A 20,381-nucleotide genomic window follows, 5' to 3' on the forward strand; every position below is an offset into this window, starting at 1 on the left:
TAAGTGGTGTGTTATATTGATTTTTAATATGTTCTGCATCTCTGGCAGTCTTTGGGATGTGACTTTTAGCTTACAGTGTTGTTGACTAATATAGCAGAGAGGCTCAGTTGGTGGAGCATGGTGCTTCCTATGCCAGGGTTGTGGGTTCAATTCCCGCTGGGACCACACATACGTAAATGTATGCACTCATTGATGTCAGTCGCCTTGACAAAAAATGTCTGCTAAATGGCATATATTATTATATTAGAAGAAAAGTTTCATATCTGGATAATATAGGCAAGCTGTTATTGGTGGTAAAATTATGCAGGAATAACTGAGGGTTCAAGCAAAATACCGGTGTTGAAGAAGTGTGCTTTGGCATGTCTACACAAATGCTAGAGGGTTGAGCTTCTCTGTGACTGACCGGCTCGATTCGGTCTTGTGTAGCAAAATTTGAAATTATGTGTTTTACTTTGGATAAAAGTAGAGACTCGGAGCTAGAAAATGATATATCATACACCACAGTTGAGGAGCAATGGGAAAGTAATTCTGCTTTGAAAATTGATCAACTTGTAATCTCACTTTTGAGAAAATGGCCTTTGAATAATTTGGTACTACTACTGGAGAGCAGTCCTTTGTCTACACCCATTCAGCATTGTTCACACCCTTTTAAGCGTTAGCCCCACCCATCTCTTTAAGGATTCACGTGAGGCTATGTACTAAACACCCAAAGATTTCAAGACTAAAGGCTGGGTGTGTTTGTAAATTTAATCTGGAGTGCCAGAGTGTGCTCTGGGTGTTCGTAAATTCAGAGCGTTGTCAGATTGGCCGTTCGTAAATTCAGAGCGTTTCGGTCTCGGAGTGTCCAGAACGCACACTGGACGCTCTGGCCGAAAAGTAGGGTTGATTCAAGCGTTCTGACCTAACAACAGCAGTCAAGCACCCAAACTAACTGGCTAACATTGGCTAGCTTGCTAACAACTTCCAGACACAAATGAGAGAACAGCTCACTCTGACCATTTTACTCACCCTAGCAGAGCTGGTTAGGCTGTTTTTATGTTGTCCAGAGCATTGGTGACTGCAACTGTGCTGCTTGCAACAATTTAATTATGTTTTTTTGCAACGTTTACTGACACTGGCACTATTCAACGGGTGTTGAGTGTTCGTGAATTCGTCAGTTATTCTGTGCTCTGGCACACTCAGACGAGAGTGCTTTTAAATCGGACTAGAAAGCCAGAGCGAATTTACCAGCTACGTCTATCGACAGTTGTCGCAGTGACATTATAAACATTCTATTGAAATAGTTACTTGCATAGCGGAGTCTTTTGTTTAGACATAACTAGCTAGCTAAACAATTAATTACAATCCTAACTCATAATGTTACTACCCTGCATGAATCTGCAGGTAGCTAACCAACCAGGTTCAATGTTAGCTAGCTAAGATTAGGCTATAACTAGCAATGCAAATGGCTCTGAGATACAAATAATATTATTACACAGATCATACACGTAACCTTAGCTAGCTAGCCAGCCAGCTAACATTAGCTAGCTAGCTAACAGTACACTTTAACTTGAAATGAAAACGACTTTCTGACAAAAAATGTAGCAAGCTAGACTCTCTTACATGTATACATGGATGTACACTTCTCTCTCTCTGTCACGGATGCCATGGTTGCCCTTAATGTGAAGATGTAATCCAGAGACAGGTGTTTTACAACAGCCTTCTGTGTGTTCTCTTTTCGACTCCATATGGATATTTGTAATCAAACGCCAGCATTTTCTCCATCTCCTTAGCTATCATAATGTAATTCCACTGATTTCAAAACTCGGTCCTCCAGAAAGTGGAGCACAACTCTCATGCAGTTCTACTACGTGATATATTTTTAAAAAAAGCCGCGTTCGAAAGGATTACCTACACATACTGACCAGCTCATATTATAGACAGAAGCGTGCTACATTATCTCAGCCAATCATGGCTAGCGGGAAGGTTGCTGACTTTTTCTGTGGCTAAACCAGCTAGGCTTTTAATTAAAAAATTTTAGTCATATTTACAGATGCATACAAGTTTGTTATTAAGGCGCATGAAAGTTCACATGTTCCAGAAAGTACTTCTGCCAAAAAACGCATTTTGATTAAAAAAAAGAAAGTTTACGTTCAAATGGCTCTCCTGTGAAGTAGTTTCCTGAAATGAGTCACATATGCCTGTGGATAAACATGTGTTATGACTAGGGCTGTGGCAGTCATGAAATTTTGTCAGAGGTTATTGTCATGCAAAAGGCTGCCGGTCTCACAGTAATTGGCCGTTAATTAACATAAACACGTTTAGCATCTCCAGCCCTCCACGCATACAAGCCGCTTATGCTCGCCTTTGGATTATCTACATTTTAAAAAGTCTAATAAATCTATGTAATATACACCATCACAATAAATCAATTATTTAAACATTATGATATGAAGAAAATGTATTTAAAAAAAAACTGAATATGAGTTGGCCTACTGTATGCTATCTGGCATTGTATCATGCCATAGGCTGTAGGCTTGTTCAATTAGCTGACAAGATATGTTTATAAATCCTGGGCCATAATTTTATATTATATGATTTCATAGTAAGTAGAATATAGTTGAACTTAGCTGAATAAAATAGAAAGGATATGTTTCTCATTACGGAGCAAGTGAAGTGGCTATGTTGAGCGTAAAAGTGATCATTTGAAACAGATCTAATATGCTAGATTTAGAGTTATTTGGCAACTTTAGTTACTGATGCAAACCTTAGAATGTCTTAGAAATCAAAACATATATGGTCTGCGTGATGCGACTATAGCCTATTGATGATTTGAGAAAGTTAAAAAAAGCTTGCGCTCTCTTCCTTGCCTCAGGCTGCAAACACTGTTCTGATCATCTTTTAATCTTTACAAATATGTCAAATCAGTTTAGATTTAGAATGACCCATTATCAAATGGGCAAGAACAAGGGCAGGGGAAAAAAGACATCCTTATAACTCAAAAAGCGAATGGAGGCCGCTTTCCCGCCAGTAGGCTACTCCGGTTATTTCACTCCATGCATCAACCATTGTTTGAGGAACATGCGAAAGGTGATATTCCTCCTAAACTCTGTACACCATGGGCTCTCCAACCAGCTACCCAGTGCTTCATTTGGGAAACCAAGTGAAATCTATTCGGGTATATATATCTATAGTAACATGTTTTCACAACTCAACATATTTTATTCAACTGTTGACAGCCCGTATCTCTGTGCGCTCGAGAAGGAATGAAGGAGAGAGAGGAGGAGATGGAAACGCATGGTGGTGAGATATTATGTAGCTAAAAGGTCAAGTGTCAGCCTATTAATTATGAAAATATTTAAAAAATGCCCTACTATTCAAAATCAAATACAAATTCACTAAAATTGTAGGCTAAACTCTGTAAGCCGCCCTGCACAATCAATGAAACAGCATCGCCTAGGCCTATATGTTCTCTCCCAGACGAATGGATAGAAAGTTTAGAGCGCAGTATAAGGTAACCAGTCCATCCAGTATGCATAAAAATACAGTCTACACCCAAAGGAGGTTAATTTTGGAGTATAGGCTAGACCAATTATGTAGTACCAAAAACAGTTTAATTCAGATTTTTGGGGGCTTGTGCTCATACAGTTGAAGTCGGAAGTTTACATACACCTTAGCCAAATACATTTAAACTAAATTCCTGACATTTAATCCTAGTAAAAATTCCCTGTCTTAGGTCAGTTAGGATCACCACTTTATTTTAAGAATGTGAAATGTCAGAATAATAGTAGAGAGAATGATTTATTTCAGCTTTTCTTTCTTTCATCACATTCCCAGTGGGTCAGAAGTTTACATACACTCAATTAGTATTTGGTAGCATTGCCTTTAAATTGTTTAACTTGGGTCAAACGTTTCGGGAAGCCTTCCACAAGCTTCCCACAATAAGTTGGGTGAATTTTGGCCCATTCCTCGTGACAGAGCTGGTGTAACTGAGTCACGTTTGTAGGCCTCCTTGCACACACACGCTTTATCAGTTCTGCCCACATATTTTCTATGGGATTTGAGGTCAGGGCTTTGTGATGGCCACTCCAATACCTTGACTTTGTTGTCCTTAAGCCATTTTGCCACAACTTTGGAAGTATGCTTGAGGTCATTGTCCATTTGGAAGACCCATTTGCGACCAAGCTTTAACTTCCTGACTGAGGTCTTAAGATGTTGCTTCAATATATCCACATCATTTTCCTGCCTCATGATGCCATCTATTTTGTGAAGTGCACCAGTCCCTCCTGCAGCAAAGCACCCCCACAACATGATGCTGCCACCCCCATGCTTCACGGTTAGGATGGGGTTCTTCGGCTTGCAAGCCTCCCCCTTTTTTCTCCAAACATAATGATGGTCATTATGGCCAAACAGTTCTATTTTTGTTTCATCAGACCAGAGGACATTTCTCCAAAAAGTACAATCTTTGTTCCCATGTGCAGTTGCAAACTGTAGTCTAGCTTTTTTATGGCGGTTTTGGAGCAGTGGCTTCTTCCTTGCTGAGCGGCCTTTCAGGTTATGTCGATATAGGACTCGTTTTATTGTGGATATAAATACTTTTGTACCTGTTTCCTCCAGCATCTTCACAAGGTCCTTTGCTGTTGTTCTGGGATTGATTTGCACTTTTCACACCAAAGTACGTTCATCTCTAGGAGACAGAGCGCGCCTCCTTCCTGAGCGGTATGACGGCTGCGTGGTCCCATGGTGTTTATAGTTACATACTATTGTTTGTACAGATGAACGTGGTAACTTCAGGTATTTGTAAATTGCACCCAAGGATGAACCAGACTTGTGGAGGTCTACAATTTATTTTCTGATATATTTTGATTTTCCCATGATGTCAAGCAAAAAGGCACTGAGTTTGAAGGTAGGCCTTGAAATACATCCACAGGCACCATTCCAATTGACTCAAATTATGTCAATTAGCCTATCAGAAGCTTCTAAAGCCATGACATAATTTTCTGGAATTTTCCAAGCTGTTTAAAGGTCAACTTAGTGTATGTAAACTTCTGACCCACTGGAATTGTGATACAGTGAATTATAAGTGAAATAATCTGTCTGTAAATAATTGTTGGAAAAAACATTTGTGTCATGCACAAAGTAGATGTCCTCCCCAAAAAACTATAGTTTGTTAACAAGAAATTTGTGGAGTAGTTGAAAAACGAGTTTTAATGACTCCAACCTAAGTGTATGTAAACTTCCAACTTCAACTGTAGGCCTATGGGTATGCATAAGCTCTAACATGCATATGGGTGTTTTGAATTAATCATCACCTTAGAAAGCACTGTCCATTTCGTTGTTTTAGGCTTTGAAACAACATCCACTAGGATCATGTTTTCCACTCAGTTTCAACCTGCTGTTGAACTTCTTACTTCAAATTGATCAATCACAGTCAGGTGAGTTTTAAAAGGAAGATACTATTTTAATGATAAGTGTTTGATTTGATTTTCGATCCCATTTGCATCGATGTCAGAGTGGTTAAAGGGACAATAGAGCACTCGACACGAAAGCACTCAGAACTGCAGAGCGATAGGGCAGAAATAATACTCAGAATACTCTGACCGTACTCAATGTTCCCTTGGGCACATCTGTGACTTGACTGTGACTATTAAAAGCTGTTATCAGTGGATTATTGCATGGACCGTGGAAACAGTGGCAGAAACACAGATGATCATAGCTTCAATTAAGGATAAACAATACCTACTGTAACATGATCTTTAGTTTCTTTGAACGCTCATTAATTAATTCCTTAAGAGTTCTGATTCATTTATTGCTGCATTAACATTTTTAAACTAGTAGGCTAGTAGTTAGTATACAATGCGTGATATTTATACCAGGGCAGCCACTCAGCTTCTAATGGACTTGAACAAGGCTCCAAGAACACAAGTGCTTCCAGCGTTTTTATAGCTTGCATGCTTAGTTAAAAGGAAATGTAAGAAGTGGCTCAGTTCAATGTTCTGGACTGACAAATGTTAAGATGTTGATCTCATCTCTGTTATAATTCGTTTTGGTTAATGAATTCATGAAATTAATTATGGGGCGGCTGTGTAAAATACCGCCTTCCGTAGCCATGTTTTCCTAGACATTCAAATGTACAAAAGGTTGTTGCATGGAGCTCTGCTCAGGGTGAATTGATACAATGCAAGTAATCAGATCATGTAACAGTAATTACGATAGCATCTGCCGAATAACAGGGACGGGAGGGTTATCCTGAAGATGAACCCGTAGCTTTATGTAAAACAAATTCATGTTGCGGCTCATTAATTCAAACCTTGTCATTCAACTCTCATTATATTAATTTGTTTACGGGGATATGAGTGGAGTGTTTATTAAGCATTCACGATGCCTGTTGCTCATGATCGAGTATATCTTAAATCTATGGAACTGAACCTTGTAAACTTTAAACTTTCCTTCACTGAGCCTTGATGGCAGCATGGTTGACCACACTGAGCTTGCTAAAAGAGTATAGCAGAAACCTGTCTCATATGACCTATCTTATCTACACCACATGGCCAAAAGTATGTGGACACCTGTTCGTCAAACATCTAATTCCAAAATCATGGGCATTAATATGGAGTTGGTCCTCCCTTTGCTGCTATAACAGCCTCCACTCTTCTGGGAAGGCTTTCCACTAGATGTTGGAACATTGCTGCGGGGACTTGCTTCCATTCAGCCACGAGCATTAGTGAGGTCGGCCACTGATGTAGGGCGATTAGGCCTGGCTCGCAGTCGGCTTTCCAATTCATCCCAAGGGTGTTCGGTGGGGTTGAGGTCAGACCTCTGTGCAGGCCAGTCAAGTTCTTCCACACCGATCTTGACAAACCATTTCTGTATGGACCTCACTTTGTGCACGAGGGCATTGTCATGCTGCAGCAAGAAAGGGCCTTCCCCAAAGCGTTGCCACAAAGATGGAAGCACAGAACCGTCTAGAATGTCATTGTATGCAGTAGCATTAAGATTTCCCTTCACTGTAACTAAGGGGCCTAGCCCGAACCATGAAAAACAGCCCCAAACCATTATACCTCCTCCACCAAAGTTTACAGTTGGCACCATGCATTCGGGCAGGTAGCATTCTCCTGGCATCTGCCAAACCCAGATTCGTCTGTCAGACTGCCAGATGGTAATGCGTGATTCAACACTCCATTTTTCAAGAGTGCAATGAAGGCAAGCTTTACACCATGTGAGCTTTACACCACGCAAGCTTTACACCACAATGGTGGCTGTGTGCGGCTGCTCAGCCATGGAAATCCATTTCATGAAGCTCCCGATGAACAGTTATTGTGCTGACGTTGCTTCCAGAGGCAGATTGGAACTCGGTACTGAGTGTTGCAACCGAGGACTGACGATTTTTACGCGCTTCAGCACTCGCGGTCCCGTTTTGTGAGCTTGTGTAGCCTACCACTTCGCGGGTGAGCCGTTGTTGCTCCTAGATGTTTCCACTTCACAATAACAGCACTTACAGTTGACCTGGGCAGCTCTAGCAGGGTAGAAATTGGCTGAAATAGCCGAATCCACACATTTGAAGGGGTGTCCACATAGTTGAATTTTGAATTTGAAGTCCCATGAATGGTATCACATCTTTTAACTTCCCAAAGAGAGTTGTCAGGAAAGTCCATTGGACCCATTGCACCCTTGTCTTTGCTAAGCTTCCTGTGGTCCAGCACTTAAGTCATTTGATTATCTTGATATGCTCTCTTCTAGGTCCTAACCAAGGTCACTGTATGAACTGAATTGATGAGTAACAAAAGACTCCAGGGTGACTTAGATAGAAGACATCTACTCATTTCGGGAAACTTTTTTAAAGTGTCAACACGATTCACTGCCTCTGAAATAGCAATTGTTTCCCTATCAATGAAAGGCAAACTGAAAACAGTCTTTTAGGAAGAAAGATGTAGAGTCATTTTAATGTTGTACAATTGTTTCCCTATCAATGAAAGGCAAAATGAAAACAGTGTTTTAGGAATAAAGATGTAGACTCATTTTAATGTTGTACTCCGCCAAAGACAATGAATCCCGCTTGGGTGCACTGTACTGTATGCATTATGTATTAGATGAATGCTTGTAGTTGCTTATTTTCAGGCTCCCGGTATTGCTGCTCAAACATTAATGAAAACAAGAAGATACGCGTTACAAATGTGCATAAAAGTGGCACCTTTAGTAGTGCATAATTTTAGCACTGATATAGTGAATGACCAATAACAGATGATGACCAATTAAGAAATTGGTTGTGTGCTTTTTAATTACGTTAAGAGTTATTGGGGAGAAGGAATGGTTTAGTTATTTTCTTGTCAGACAGGATAAAATATCTGAAAGCAAACATTGTTTATATGGTAGTGCTTTTCATCTAATAAGTCATTACTGTATGGCCTCTAGGCCAGTACTGACTCAGCTATTCTCTGCTTCTTTCTCAAATTACTGAGGAATTAGTGTTGTATGGAACCTGAGCATCAAATGATAATTTTTTTGTAGGCAAATTCCTCTGTTATATGTACTAATTAATCAAGTACATTTTGTGAGTGATATTGTTTGATGAATGAAAACAATCATTTATGAACACTTAATTGGCACTGCGCCAGGCATGTAATTGAGTAAGGGTTGCTCTTTGATTCTGAAGCGTCTGTTTAACGCTGTGCTAGTCAAATATTTCATCTCCACAGCATTAGCCTTGTGTGCCTTGTGCACAGACAATCTGAACATAATTCTCTGCATGGAGTCGAAGTCATCAAGTTCATTTCCTGCAATAATGATAATCAATCTAATCAACCATGATCTTCTTGTTTCTCTGTTTTGTCTGTGTTTGACAGGGATGACTTGCCAAGCGAGGACCTCTTACACTGAGGACGAGGTTCTATGGGGACATCGTTTCTTCCCAGTCATCTCCCTAGAGGAGGGGTTCTTCAAGGTGGACTACTCCCAGTTCCACGCCACGTTTGAGGTCAACACTCCCCCGTACAGCGTGAAGGAGCAGGAGGAAAACCTGCTCATGTCCTCTCCACTCATGGCCCCGTCCCTGTGCAACAGCGGCGAGGGAGGGAAGAACAGCTCCATGGACTGCCTGGAGAACCTGGAGGACAAGGAGAGCACCACCAACAAGCTGCCATCCAAGCTGCAGAAGATGCAAGGGGGCGGCTGCGGCCGGGACGGGCTGCCCATGCCTAGGAAGCTGCTGAGGATGAGCTCCACCACTTCGGAGATGATCTACCCCGGGAGCATGGGGGAGCTGCCCATGAAGCTGCAGCGCATCAGCTCCGTCCCCGGCGTCTCCGATGAGAAACAGATGAACAAGATGGTCTCCAAGATCAGCTCCGATCCCATCAGCCAATCCGTGGCAGACTTGCCCCCCAAGCTGCTAAGGATGCAGGGGGGAGGGGGGGTAGGGGGCCGAATGGACGGACACCTGCCCCCGAAACTCAGAAAGATGAATTCCGACCGCTTCACGTAGAATGGGCAACCCGTTTTAACTTATTACACCCCTACCCTTATTCCAACCCTTGTATTATTTCAAATGTATTAAAAGACATGATTCTTATACTCAAGAAAATGTAGTATATACATTCGTACAGATATACCTTATATAAAGGGGGGTGACGGAATACAGAACATTTGTTCCTGGATGGAAGCATACGTGCTATGATGAAAGACCTCTGATTTTTTTCAGGACAATGTATGATTAGCACAATCTGGCATGTACAACACACTAACCGCATGCAAAACAGATTCGCTCTCATTTCTGGCATGACATTTATTGCTGTATTATTTTACAGAGATGATTTGAACAGTGACATTACTTACAATGGGTCCGAACATTTGCACAAAGCCATACGGTTTACAAAATGGGAAAACCTACATTACATTGGTCTAATTTACGGTGGAGAAGGCTAGATACATTTGATTTGAGTTGGCTGCTTTTGTTGTTTAATGTACAATTGTGTGGCAACGTTCTGTTAAATGCATGCTACTATTATTGTCTTCGCTAGACAAAGGTAATAGACTCAGATGTTTAGCCTTTACTATATGACCTTGTTTCCATTTCCACGTTTGTTCACTGCGGTATTCTTGGTATTTCATGTATAGGAGGATATCTTACCATGTGAGATTTTACACATTTTCTTAGTTCAGCAAGCGTACTGTATGTTGCTGGACGATGCAATCTATATTTGCAAATGCATGGTCGACATCATGTGTGGGCACAATCTTATTAAGCAACGTGAACTTACTTTTCAAGGTAACACTTACATTGAAAGGGCCAATACTACCGCTTTATAAGCACAACATAACCATTACACAACACACAGTACACTATTTAGGGCACTATTCATGGCAGTAAGCATTTATGGCATTTCGACAAATGTCCTGAGCAGTACTGTACAATGCCTCTTTTACATGGAAGTAAAACAACTGAACACATGGTCATGTATGCCTTCTCAAACAGTCGTTTTGAAGTTCAAATTATTATTTATTCGACATTTCATTTAAAACATGTGCACCAAAATTTCGAGTTAACTGTCACCGCATAGATATAGATTTAGAGGTGGACCTATATTTAGGAAAAAGTAACCACCTTTGTCTTAAGAGTCTATTATGCTCCCTCTTTAACTAAAGCAATAATGTTATTATTAATGACTATAATCTTTATATACCCACAGGGTCTGCAGCAGCCCCATTACCAGTATATTTACTGAATCAATGCCATGGAACCTGGTCCTACTAAAACCATCAATGACATTGTATGATACTCAAACTCTTCAGGAATAAAGATCTAAGAGGCAATTCTTGACATGTTGATTTAATGGGACACGGGTAGCTTGCTTTTTGCAGACACTGTCAAATAAATAAAAAGGCCTAGTTGTTATGGATATTACATAATATGGTACAATATGTATTGAATGTACTATATGAATAAGTATGATTGGGCTTTATAGAGTTACCTAAAATAGTTTCAATGCAGTATCATATCAAGCTTACTGTTAGTTAAGTCTATTCTCCTCTATCCAGAGATAAGCCTTTGTTCAGAATCTTAATAAGCTATTTATAATATATGAGATAGATATGAATATGAGAGCTCCTGATGCCATTATCCTCAGTGGTTCTGGAGTAGAGTCTAAATCCTCATTATGCACCTTAAATCAGCACTTACCGTTACTGAGCCAATTTCACTTTATCACCAAGGAGATCTTTGCATCCGGTGCCATTTGCCTTTATCATCTGCCCAGAGAACGGCGGTGTCGCTGAGATCTCTATCCATTAAAGGTTTCATAACTGCAACCCCACAGAAAAACTGCACCCACACTGCATTCATGGACTTATGTGAACTTTGAAGACGTCGAATCTTTGTCATATGTTCTATATCCCCCATAATTCATGGAACAAGACAGGGAATAACAGAAACTGACTTGCGATGCTGCTCAGACGTGTTGGTTGAATTAGAATTAGCAGAGCAATTTCATTGAATTCAATTCCAGGGCTCTGATGAAGACGTCGAATCTTTGTCATATGTTCTATATCCCCCATAATTCATGGAACAAGACAGGGAATAACAGAAACTGACTTGCGATGCTGCTCAGACGTGTTGGTTGAATTAGAATTAGCAGAGGAATTTCATTGAATTCAATTCCAGGGCTCTGCTGATGTGGCTCTCTTTGTTTCATTGGCTGTCGAGGGTTTTATAAAGTGTAAGGGAACTTAACCACAATAAAAGGCAAAATGCATGTTGATATCTGAAGAGTTAAACACGTGAAGGAGTTATGAAGATGTTCATGCTTTTTCATACTAATATCCAGGAAAGTTAGGCTGCCTATTGCAAGGGAACTGCAGTAATTGGCAGCTGATTAGGCAAATACATTCAATTTAGAGCTGGCTAGTAATGCACTTAAAATGACTCAATTCTCCATTTGCGTCCATCAGCGGTTCCATAGAATCCAAACGGTTGTAAAATAAAGACCCTCTCTCCATCGATTTGTTTTCTAAATAACAGAAATGTTCTTCCATTCAGAAATTTGCAATTATAATGCCACTTTGTTTTCATATCACGACAACAGTGGCACTGAGTTAAATATTAAATGCTAAATATAGCCTGTTGACTTACGACACTGACTGTTTGCGCCTCTCTCTCTCTCTCTCTCTCTCTCTCTCTCTCTCTCTCTCTCTCTCTCTGTGACTCTCTCACTCTCTCTCGGTGAGTGACAGCCGAGAAGACACTTTAGGAATTCTACATTTAAATCATCTGCACCAGGGTTATGTTGTCCCTAAATAGCTTTATGGAGGTGTTGGTTTATGTCTGACACGTCTTAGATTCAATTATAGGAAAGTGATTCCATCGTCATCAAATTCAATTAGTGACATACCGTACAGAGAAAATTAAGTGCCAATTGTTGCAGGTAAGGCGATTCTTTGAGATCAGAGTGGAAATGTCCTTCATGTTATTGGAACGATACTCTCAGATTCACTCAAAATCAAAAATGTAATGGGGTTCCTCTATAGTCAGAAAACAAAGTACTGCAGTGCTGCAGTTGCATTTATGCTCCATCTGTAATATTGCATGTGTCAGTGGTTTCATAGAACTTAAAACCAACCTTTACCAACATGGTACGGCTACTAGAGTGAAGTTGGAACTTAGGTCCCGGACACATAATACTGGAGGATAATCTCACATGGTTTAAAGTGATGACCTGCTTCTATCCAGGGAGACTGAAAGCCATTTGCCTTGAGGATGAGTTTACAGAACTGTACGGGGATTTCCCATTTATTTAGACGTTTATGTGGTACCTCTGCATTTGGACTCATGACTCATGTGAGCACAAAGGTGCTAGTTGGGTCAACAAAACTAGCGTTTGGGTGTTTGTTGAATAGCATACAGGTTCATGGTACCCCAACACACTGACGAAAGAAGGAGGAGTTGCCTTTCTTTGTCATTTTATACTGTAGCTATTGCTATTATACGTCTAGACATGAACAAATGTTGAGCTCGTTGTTAGTATGTGATGGGAGAATGATGTTGCTATTCAAATTTCACCCCATTTCTCCTGCTGCTGAAACATGACAGTCATAACAATCGAGTCTTACGTCATTGAAACTGACGTTGCCTTGGGATTCATCCAATGTTTTGTTGACGATGCCTCTGATGCTGTAACTCAGATTTACCCTTTCAAATCCATATGTTACATGTGCCATAATGACTTCATTCAACAAAGGCCAAGACTGACAGGAGAGATGAGAGAAGTGCATTGCCGACTGAAGCTGAGGGGGCATAAACGGGTTGTGTAGGATGAACAATGTTTTTGTCACAATCCCTACAATCCAGTAAATTTGCAGAATTTCAGTGATCAAAGTTGAGTCAGCAAGGCAGGATATTACTGTGAGGGTAAGATTAAGATGGTAGGAGAGAGTGAGAAGAGAGAGAGCGACAGGGAGAGAGAGAGAGGGACAGGGAGAGAGTGAAAGAGAGGGTGAGGGAGAGAGTGATAAGAGAGAGAGAGGGACAGGGAGAGAGTGAAAGAGAGGGAGAGGGAGAGAGTGATAAGAGAGAGGGACAGGGAGAGAGTGAAAGAGAGGGAGAGGGAGAGAGTGATAAGAGAGAGGGACAGGGAGAGAGTGAAAGAGAGGGAGAGGGAGAGAGTGATAAGAGAGAGGGACAGGGAGAGAGTGAAAGAGAGGGAGAGGGAGAGAGTGAGAAGAGAGAGGGACAGGGAGAGAGTGAAAGAGAGGGAGAGGGAGAGAGTGATAAGAGAGAGAGAGAGGGACAGGGATAGAGTGAAAGAGAGGGAGAGGGAGAGAGTGATAAGAGAGAGGGACAGGAAGAGAGTGAAAGAGAGGGAGAGAGAGAGAGTGATAAGAGAGAGGGACAGGGAGAGAGTGAAAGAGAGGGAGAGGGAGAGAGTGATAAGAGAGAGGGACAGGGAGAGAGTGAAAGAGAGGGAGAGGGAGAGAGTGAGAAGAGAGAGAGGGACAGGGAGAGAGTGAAAGAGAGGGAGAGGGAGAGAGTGATAAGAGAGAGGGACATGGAGAGAGTGAAAGAGAGGGAGAGGGAGAGAGTGATAAGAGAGAGGGACAAGGAGAGAGTGAAAGAGAGGGAGAGGGAGAGAGTGATAAGAGAGAGGGACAGGGAGAGAGTGAAAGAGAGGGAGAGGGAGAGAGTGATAAGAGAGAGGGACAGGGAGAGAGTGAAAGAGAGGGAGAGGGAGAGAGTGAGAAGAGAGAGGGACAGGGAGAGAGTGAAAGAGAGGGAGAGGGAGAGAGTGAGAAGATGGAGAGAGAGATACTTTCCTGTATTTTTGTCTGATTCTGTCAAGGCTTGTTTCACGGATTCACACCTCTCCGAATTCCTGTAACACAAACAAAGCCAGCGAGGCTGAATTGCTATTTTTAGTTTATTGACGAACAAAACCTTAAGAACGATGATACATTTGGTGTGGTGCCAGAGACTGTTCTACAGTCTGTATAAAAAAATACAGATTTAGACACACAGTTCACAAGATCAATGGGAGAGAGAGACCCCCCCCCCCCCCCGCACGCACACACACACACACACACACACACACACACACACACACACACAAGCACTCTTTTATTCTCTCTCTATTTTTTCTCTTTCTATCTTTTTGCTCGCTCTCCGACATGTGTCCCCCCCCCGACTCCCTCCACACATACACACAGGCACACATACTCACAAACATATGCAGCCTAACAGATGCCTCGTCTCTGGTGTATTGTATTTGTAAGAGAACTCTGGTGTAGGCGTCGGCAAAACAGCTCTGCACCTGAGTCAGAATCCATCTCGGCTCGAGTCGCCAGCAGCGAACACACTGGAAAAGAGCTGAGGGGGAATCGCACCAGGCACACTCTCTCTGGAATACTGTGTCTCTGTCCCAAATGCTACCCTCCTTTTGACCAGGGCCCATATGACTCTGATCAAAATAGTGCACTATATGGAATAGGGTGCCATTTCAGACACAGCCTGTTGACACTCCTTATTTACTTTCCCCCATCTCATGTTTGCTGTAAGATCCCCTTACAACTGTTGCCCTCCTTCTCTGCCAATATGATTTTGTTTACAGTGTGAGCACAGCCAGCAAAAAAACAAAATTGGTTCTGTGAATGTTCCCAGAACATTAGTTGCCGCAAATGTTCTCATAACACAGAAACTGTCCAGTCGTGCTGATGATTATATAATGTTTGTATAAAACATTCACCGGATGTTGCATGAACGTTCTCAGAACACATGTTGTCCGTTGTTTAAAGGTTCCCAGAATGTTTCATTACGTCGTGGGAACAGTCTGGTGAGAACATTGTGGGGACTTCACAAAAAATATGTTCCCAAAACACAAACTGTCCAGTTGTGTGGGTGATTCTACAATGTTTCTTTTAGGGTGCAAAAAACATTCACCTGATGTTACAAGAACGTTCCCAGAACACATTTGGTCTGTTCTTTAAGGAGTACCAGCATATTTCTTTAGGTTGTGGGATCATTGTGGGGATATGACAAGAGATAGGTTCCCAAAACACACAATATGACATTCATACAATGTTTAAGTTAGGTTGCACAGGACATTCCTATAATGTTGTAGTAATGTTGACAGAACACCTGGTCTAAGTTATTTAAAGGTTCCCAGAACATTTTATTAAGTTATGAGAGTTTTCTGGGATGTCGCAAGAATATTCTTGTCATAGTCACATAGGTTGCACAGAACATTCCCATAATGTTGCACAATGTTCCACAATTTCCAAATAAGTGACTTTTTATGACATTCATAGCATATTCGTTTTAGGTTTAACACAATATTCCATTGACGTTCACGCAATATACATTCTACCTTGTCTTGGAGGTTGTCAGAACATTTCAAGAACATTTAGAAAATGTTATATTTAAGTTTGACCTAATATTACCACAACATTCACAGCATGAAAATGTGAAGCTTCTTAAAGCATAAGAATCAGGTTGGAATACAATTATGTTTCCATCCAGAGTTATTTAATGTCAATTCACATTTGAAGGTGGTACAGAGACACATGGCATTTTCGTTTCATAGGACATTTGAACAGCATTTAATTATACAAACACAACCATATTTTTTTACACTTCATATGTTGACAAACCTGCAAAGTTTGGTTCCCAAGACAGGTATTTTATCCTCTGGACCACAAGGGAAGCTCTCTTACACTTAATTTTTGTCAGTATATAGCCATGACAGTATGGCCAATCAGGAATTCTATGCTTCCCTTTTAGCCTTCTTAGACATATCTAACCCAGGGAAATACTGCTAACTGGGTTATCCATCATCACTTCAACCATCGTATTTATATGCTGCATACTTCTGGGCCCACAACGTATTCAAGACTATGAGTGCCAATCTAGGATCACTTTTGTTTTTTCAGATCATGAAAAATAAGACGGGGGACAATATCAAGCATCTCAAAGTAGGAATGATATCGGATTCGTTTTTTAAACAGTAAAACAGTCGATTTATTCACAATGTTTTACTTTTTACCGTCTAAATTCTGCATTTCTGACTGGATATATTCATCTGGATCAAGTATAGATAAATGCTGTTCAAATGTCCTATGAATGGGGGGGGGGGGGGGGGTCACGTGATGCTGCGAAGCTAAGAAAAAGCATGACCGAGAGCTCCCGATAAATCTATAACAAACTTATCCTGAAAACTTGATAACTTTACCCATACTTATTACTACACTGTAGCCAAGAGTTGTGATATGCCTACGAGATAATAAATAAAGGCAAGGGAAGCACCGAAACAGACCAAGAAACGACGGAGAAAGAACCTTTGACCATGGCCTCCTCGGAAACCAAAAATGGCACCATGACACCCCAGGAAGAAGCAGCTAGGCTAGCTCACATCCTCAAAGTGATCAAAGAAGGCAATGACTCCCTCACGACACAATTGAACTTTAAAACGGCTGAGATCAGCTGCTCCAGCACAGATGGCTGAAATCAAAAACTCCATCTCAGTCTCCGTGGGCTGCAGGCTCAGGACATGGTTGATTGGCTAGCGGACCGGGTTAATGTCACTGCTAGCTGGGCTATGTCCCACTAGCCTGGTTTATTACTTGCATAACCGGTGGGACTTTGTTTTTACCAGACTGACATTGTTTTTACGTTGTTATTTGGGACAAGCATGGTCCTCAGAGGCGTCAATATGATTTGTCCGACCTTTTTATATGGCTAAGCCATGACGTTTTATATTTTTTATTTTGCTCCCTGTCATGGTAGGTGTGTTGGGATCAGGACACCCGTTATTGGTTTTGTTTTTAACTTGCATCATATGAGGATGGGTGAAGAATTCTCTATTTTGGTTAACTTACTGGGCTCGAGGTCCAGGTTCACATTGGCCTTCATGTCAGAAATTGAACTGAGGAATACCGACGCTGGGAGCGTAGCTCCACTACAGGTTGGATTTGTGCTGGGCGCGTTCAAGAACAGCACAGAGGGGAATTGTTAGTTTCGTTTACTTTATATTACAGTACAGTTTTGTGAGAGACCTTTGATTTATAATATGTGTTTGACTACAGGATCACCGAAAATGGACAGTAGAATATCCGACACCCTTATTGGACATGCTCCTGACATTTGCATGTATGTATTGAGTGAACAATATGGCTACGATAGTAAATCATACATCATAGAACGTTAATGGACTGAATGGACCTGTTAAACAAAAACGAGTGCTTATATATTTGAAAAAGCTAAAGACTGGTGTTGCGTTTATACAAGGAACACATCTAACGGGCAGAACATAAAAAGTTAAAGAGGGAATGGGTAGGACAGGTCTTTGCCTCTTCATATAACATGAAGACACAGGGACTAGCTGTGTTGATTAATAATAATCTGTTTAGCAAAAACAATTATTGATCCACTGGGATGTTATGTAGTGGGCCATGGCAGAATGTATTCTGAATCTTGGACCTTGCTAAATGTATATGCACCTAATTATGATGACCTTATTTTTATTCAAGAGATATTTCAGGGAACACTCTTAGTTGGGGGTGACTTTCATTTTTGAATAATTCCGATTCTCAGTGTGAGGAAAGCAACCTCATTTGACTAAGTCAGCCAAATGCGCCCTATCGTTTATGAAAGACTTACATTTGAAAGACACATGGAGACAGATCCTTCTCATACCCGGATTGATTATTTTGTCCTATCAGCACAGTTAACTCATTGAGTTGTGGAAACTGAGTATTTATCCAGAACTATCTCAGGTCATTCTCCCCTCACACTTTCTGTTTGGATGCTGGATGGAGATCAAGGGACCTATAGATGGCGCCTAAACCCAACTCTTTTGAAATAGGCCTAATTTTGTCAATTTATCAGACACCAAATACATTTTTTCTGTGAAAGAAACTGTCTGTCCTCTCTCAAAAGTTTTGTACTCCGGGATACATTAAAGGCATTTCTAAGGGGTCAAATAATTTTCTATACCAAAGGTCTCAAAAAGAAATGTACTGACTGCTGAATTGAATAGATTAGAGGATTAAATCCTATTGCTACAAAAAGAACACCAAAAATCTGTCTCTGAAGAAACATACCGCTCATTGGTGAGTAAAAACTAAAATATAATACCCTAAGTACTTACACACTGAAAAGGCTATTCTTAGAACTAGGCAAAGATATTATGAATTGTGGGAGAAAACACACAAAGTCTTGGCATGGCAGATAAAAGCTGAGGAGATTTCGAGAACCAGTGAAACACAGAACGGTCAAGTGTCTCACAACCCGGAAGAGATTCATTATTTGTTTAAACAATACTATTCCAAGTTATACACTTCTGATGGAACGGAACCAGCAATGATAGACACATTTTTGTCTACTATTGAACTACCGCACCTCACACAGGAAGACCAAAACGAACCAGAACGCCCCTTTACAAAAACAGAAATTGAAAAGGCAATTTCCTCTCTACAATCCCCAGGAGACGATGGCTTTCCCCCAGAGTTTTATAAGGAGTTTAAAGATTTGCTTATTCCTCTCTTGATGGATGTTCTAAATTCAGCTGCTGAGATGCAGAGCCTACCGGATTCCTTTTCCACGGCTATTATAACAGTTATGGATAAAAAAAGAAAGATCCTCTACAATGCTCTACCTATAGGCCGATCTCGCTCCTCAATGCTGACTATAAATCGGTTTCTAAGGTGATGGCTAATAGATTAGGACAATATTTGCCAAACCTGATTAACACCGATCAAACAGGCTTTATACGGAAAAGATCCTCCTCCACCAATAAGTTGCACAGGTTATTCAACGTAATTCACATGGCCAGTGTGTGGAGTGATCCTAGTATATCAGTATCGCTAGACGCTGAAAAGGTCTTTGAAAGGCTGGAGTGGCCATACCTATTCAAGATCCTTGCTAAATCTAACTTTGGTCCTTGGTTTGTCGAATGGGTTAAGACTTTATACCATGAAGCACAAGCCAAGATCACCACTAATGGCATGATGTCAGACACATTCCCACTCTTTAGAGCTAGTAGACAGGGCTGTTCACTTTCCCCACTCCTTTTTTGTGCTAGCCATAGAACCCCTGGTGGAGGCCAGATAACGCACAAGATCTAATTGTTCACAGACAACATTATTTTGTTCCTCTCTGACCTGACCCGATCCCTCTCAAAACTACAGACGCTTTTGGGTACATACAGCTCTGTATCAGGTTACAAAGTCAACATGGACAAAAGCGAAATACTTCCACTGACTCGCTTTGACTATAGCATCTGTGAACGAACAGGTCCCTTCAGATGGTCGCCACAGGCATTCAAATATCTAGGAATCCGAGTTGATAATGACTTAAGATATTTGTACACGCTCAACTACTCTGTCTTGGTTCAGAAGGTGGTGAATGGACTTGAATAGATGGATAGATCTGCCTCTTACATTATTTGGGAGAATTAGCTGTATTAAGATGCATGTTCTGCCTAAAATGACGCACATATTTCAATCTTTACCCATAATCCTTACCCAAGTTTCTTTTAAGTCCCTTAACAAGACCATAAGATCATTTGTATGGAACCGTAAAACTCCAAGGGTGAGTTTGGACAAATTAACGTGGGATTATAGTCTAGGAGTTCTCCGCCTACCAAATTTGAAGATGTATTACTGGGCAGCGCAAATGAGATGAATTTAAATCTAATTTTAAACTGAACCAGCCCCTTCTTGGACCCAGATGGAAATGCTCGCACTTAATGAAGAGGTTGGGAGTAATATTATCTACATGTGGAACCACAAGGCTATATAAACAAAAAAATGAGCAATCCCTGTACCATCAATTTAGTAAGATCTTGGCATGAAATTTGAAACAACACTTGTCACCCAAAAACACCCCTGTGGCAAAACAGCAACATGACTCAACATTGGCATGA

General features: G+C 41.0%; 1 protein-coding gene across 1 annotated transcript in view; it reads left to right on the forward strand.

Annotated features, from left to right (window-relative positions):
* The window catches only part of LOC120057850 (G protein-activated inward rectifier potassium channel 1-like), a 35,354-nt gene extending 25,894 nt beyond the window's left edge, over positions 1-9,460 (forward strand). The window contains exon 3 of the mRNA XM_039006318.1: positions 8,823-9,460. Coding sequence (XP_038862246.1) covers positions 8,823-9,460 — 638 coding nt within the window. The remainder of the gene's footprint in view (positions 1-8,822) is intronic.
* Positions 9,461-20,381: the final 10,921 nt, after the last annotated feature.

Source organism: Salvelinus namaycush, chromosome 13 (assembly GCF_016432855.1).
Source record: "Salvelinus namaycush isolate Seneca chromosome 13, SaNama_1.0, whole genome shotgun sequence".
NCBI lineage: Eukaryota > Metazoa > Chordata > Actinopteri > Salmoniformes > Salmonidae > Salvelinus > Salvelinus namaycush.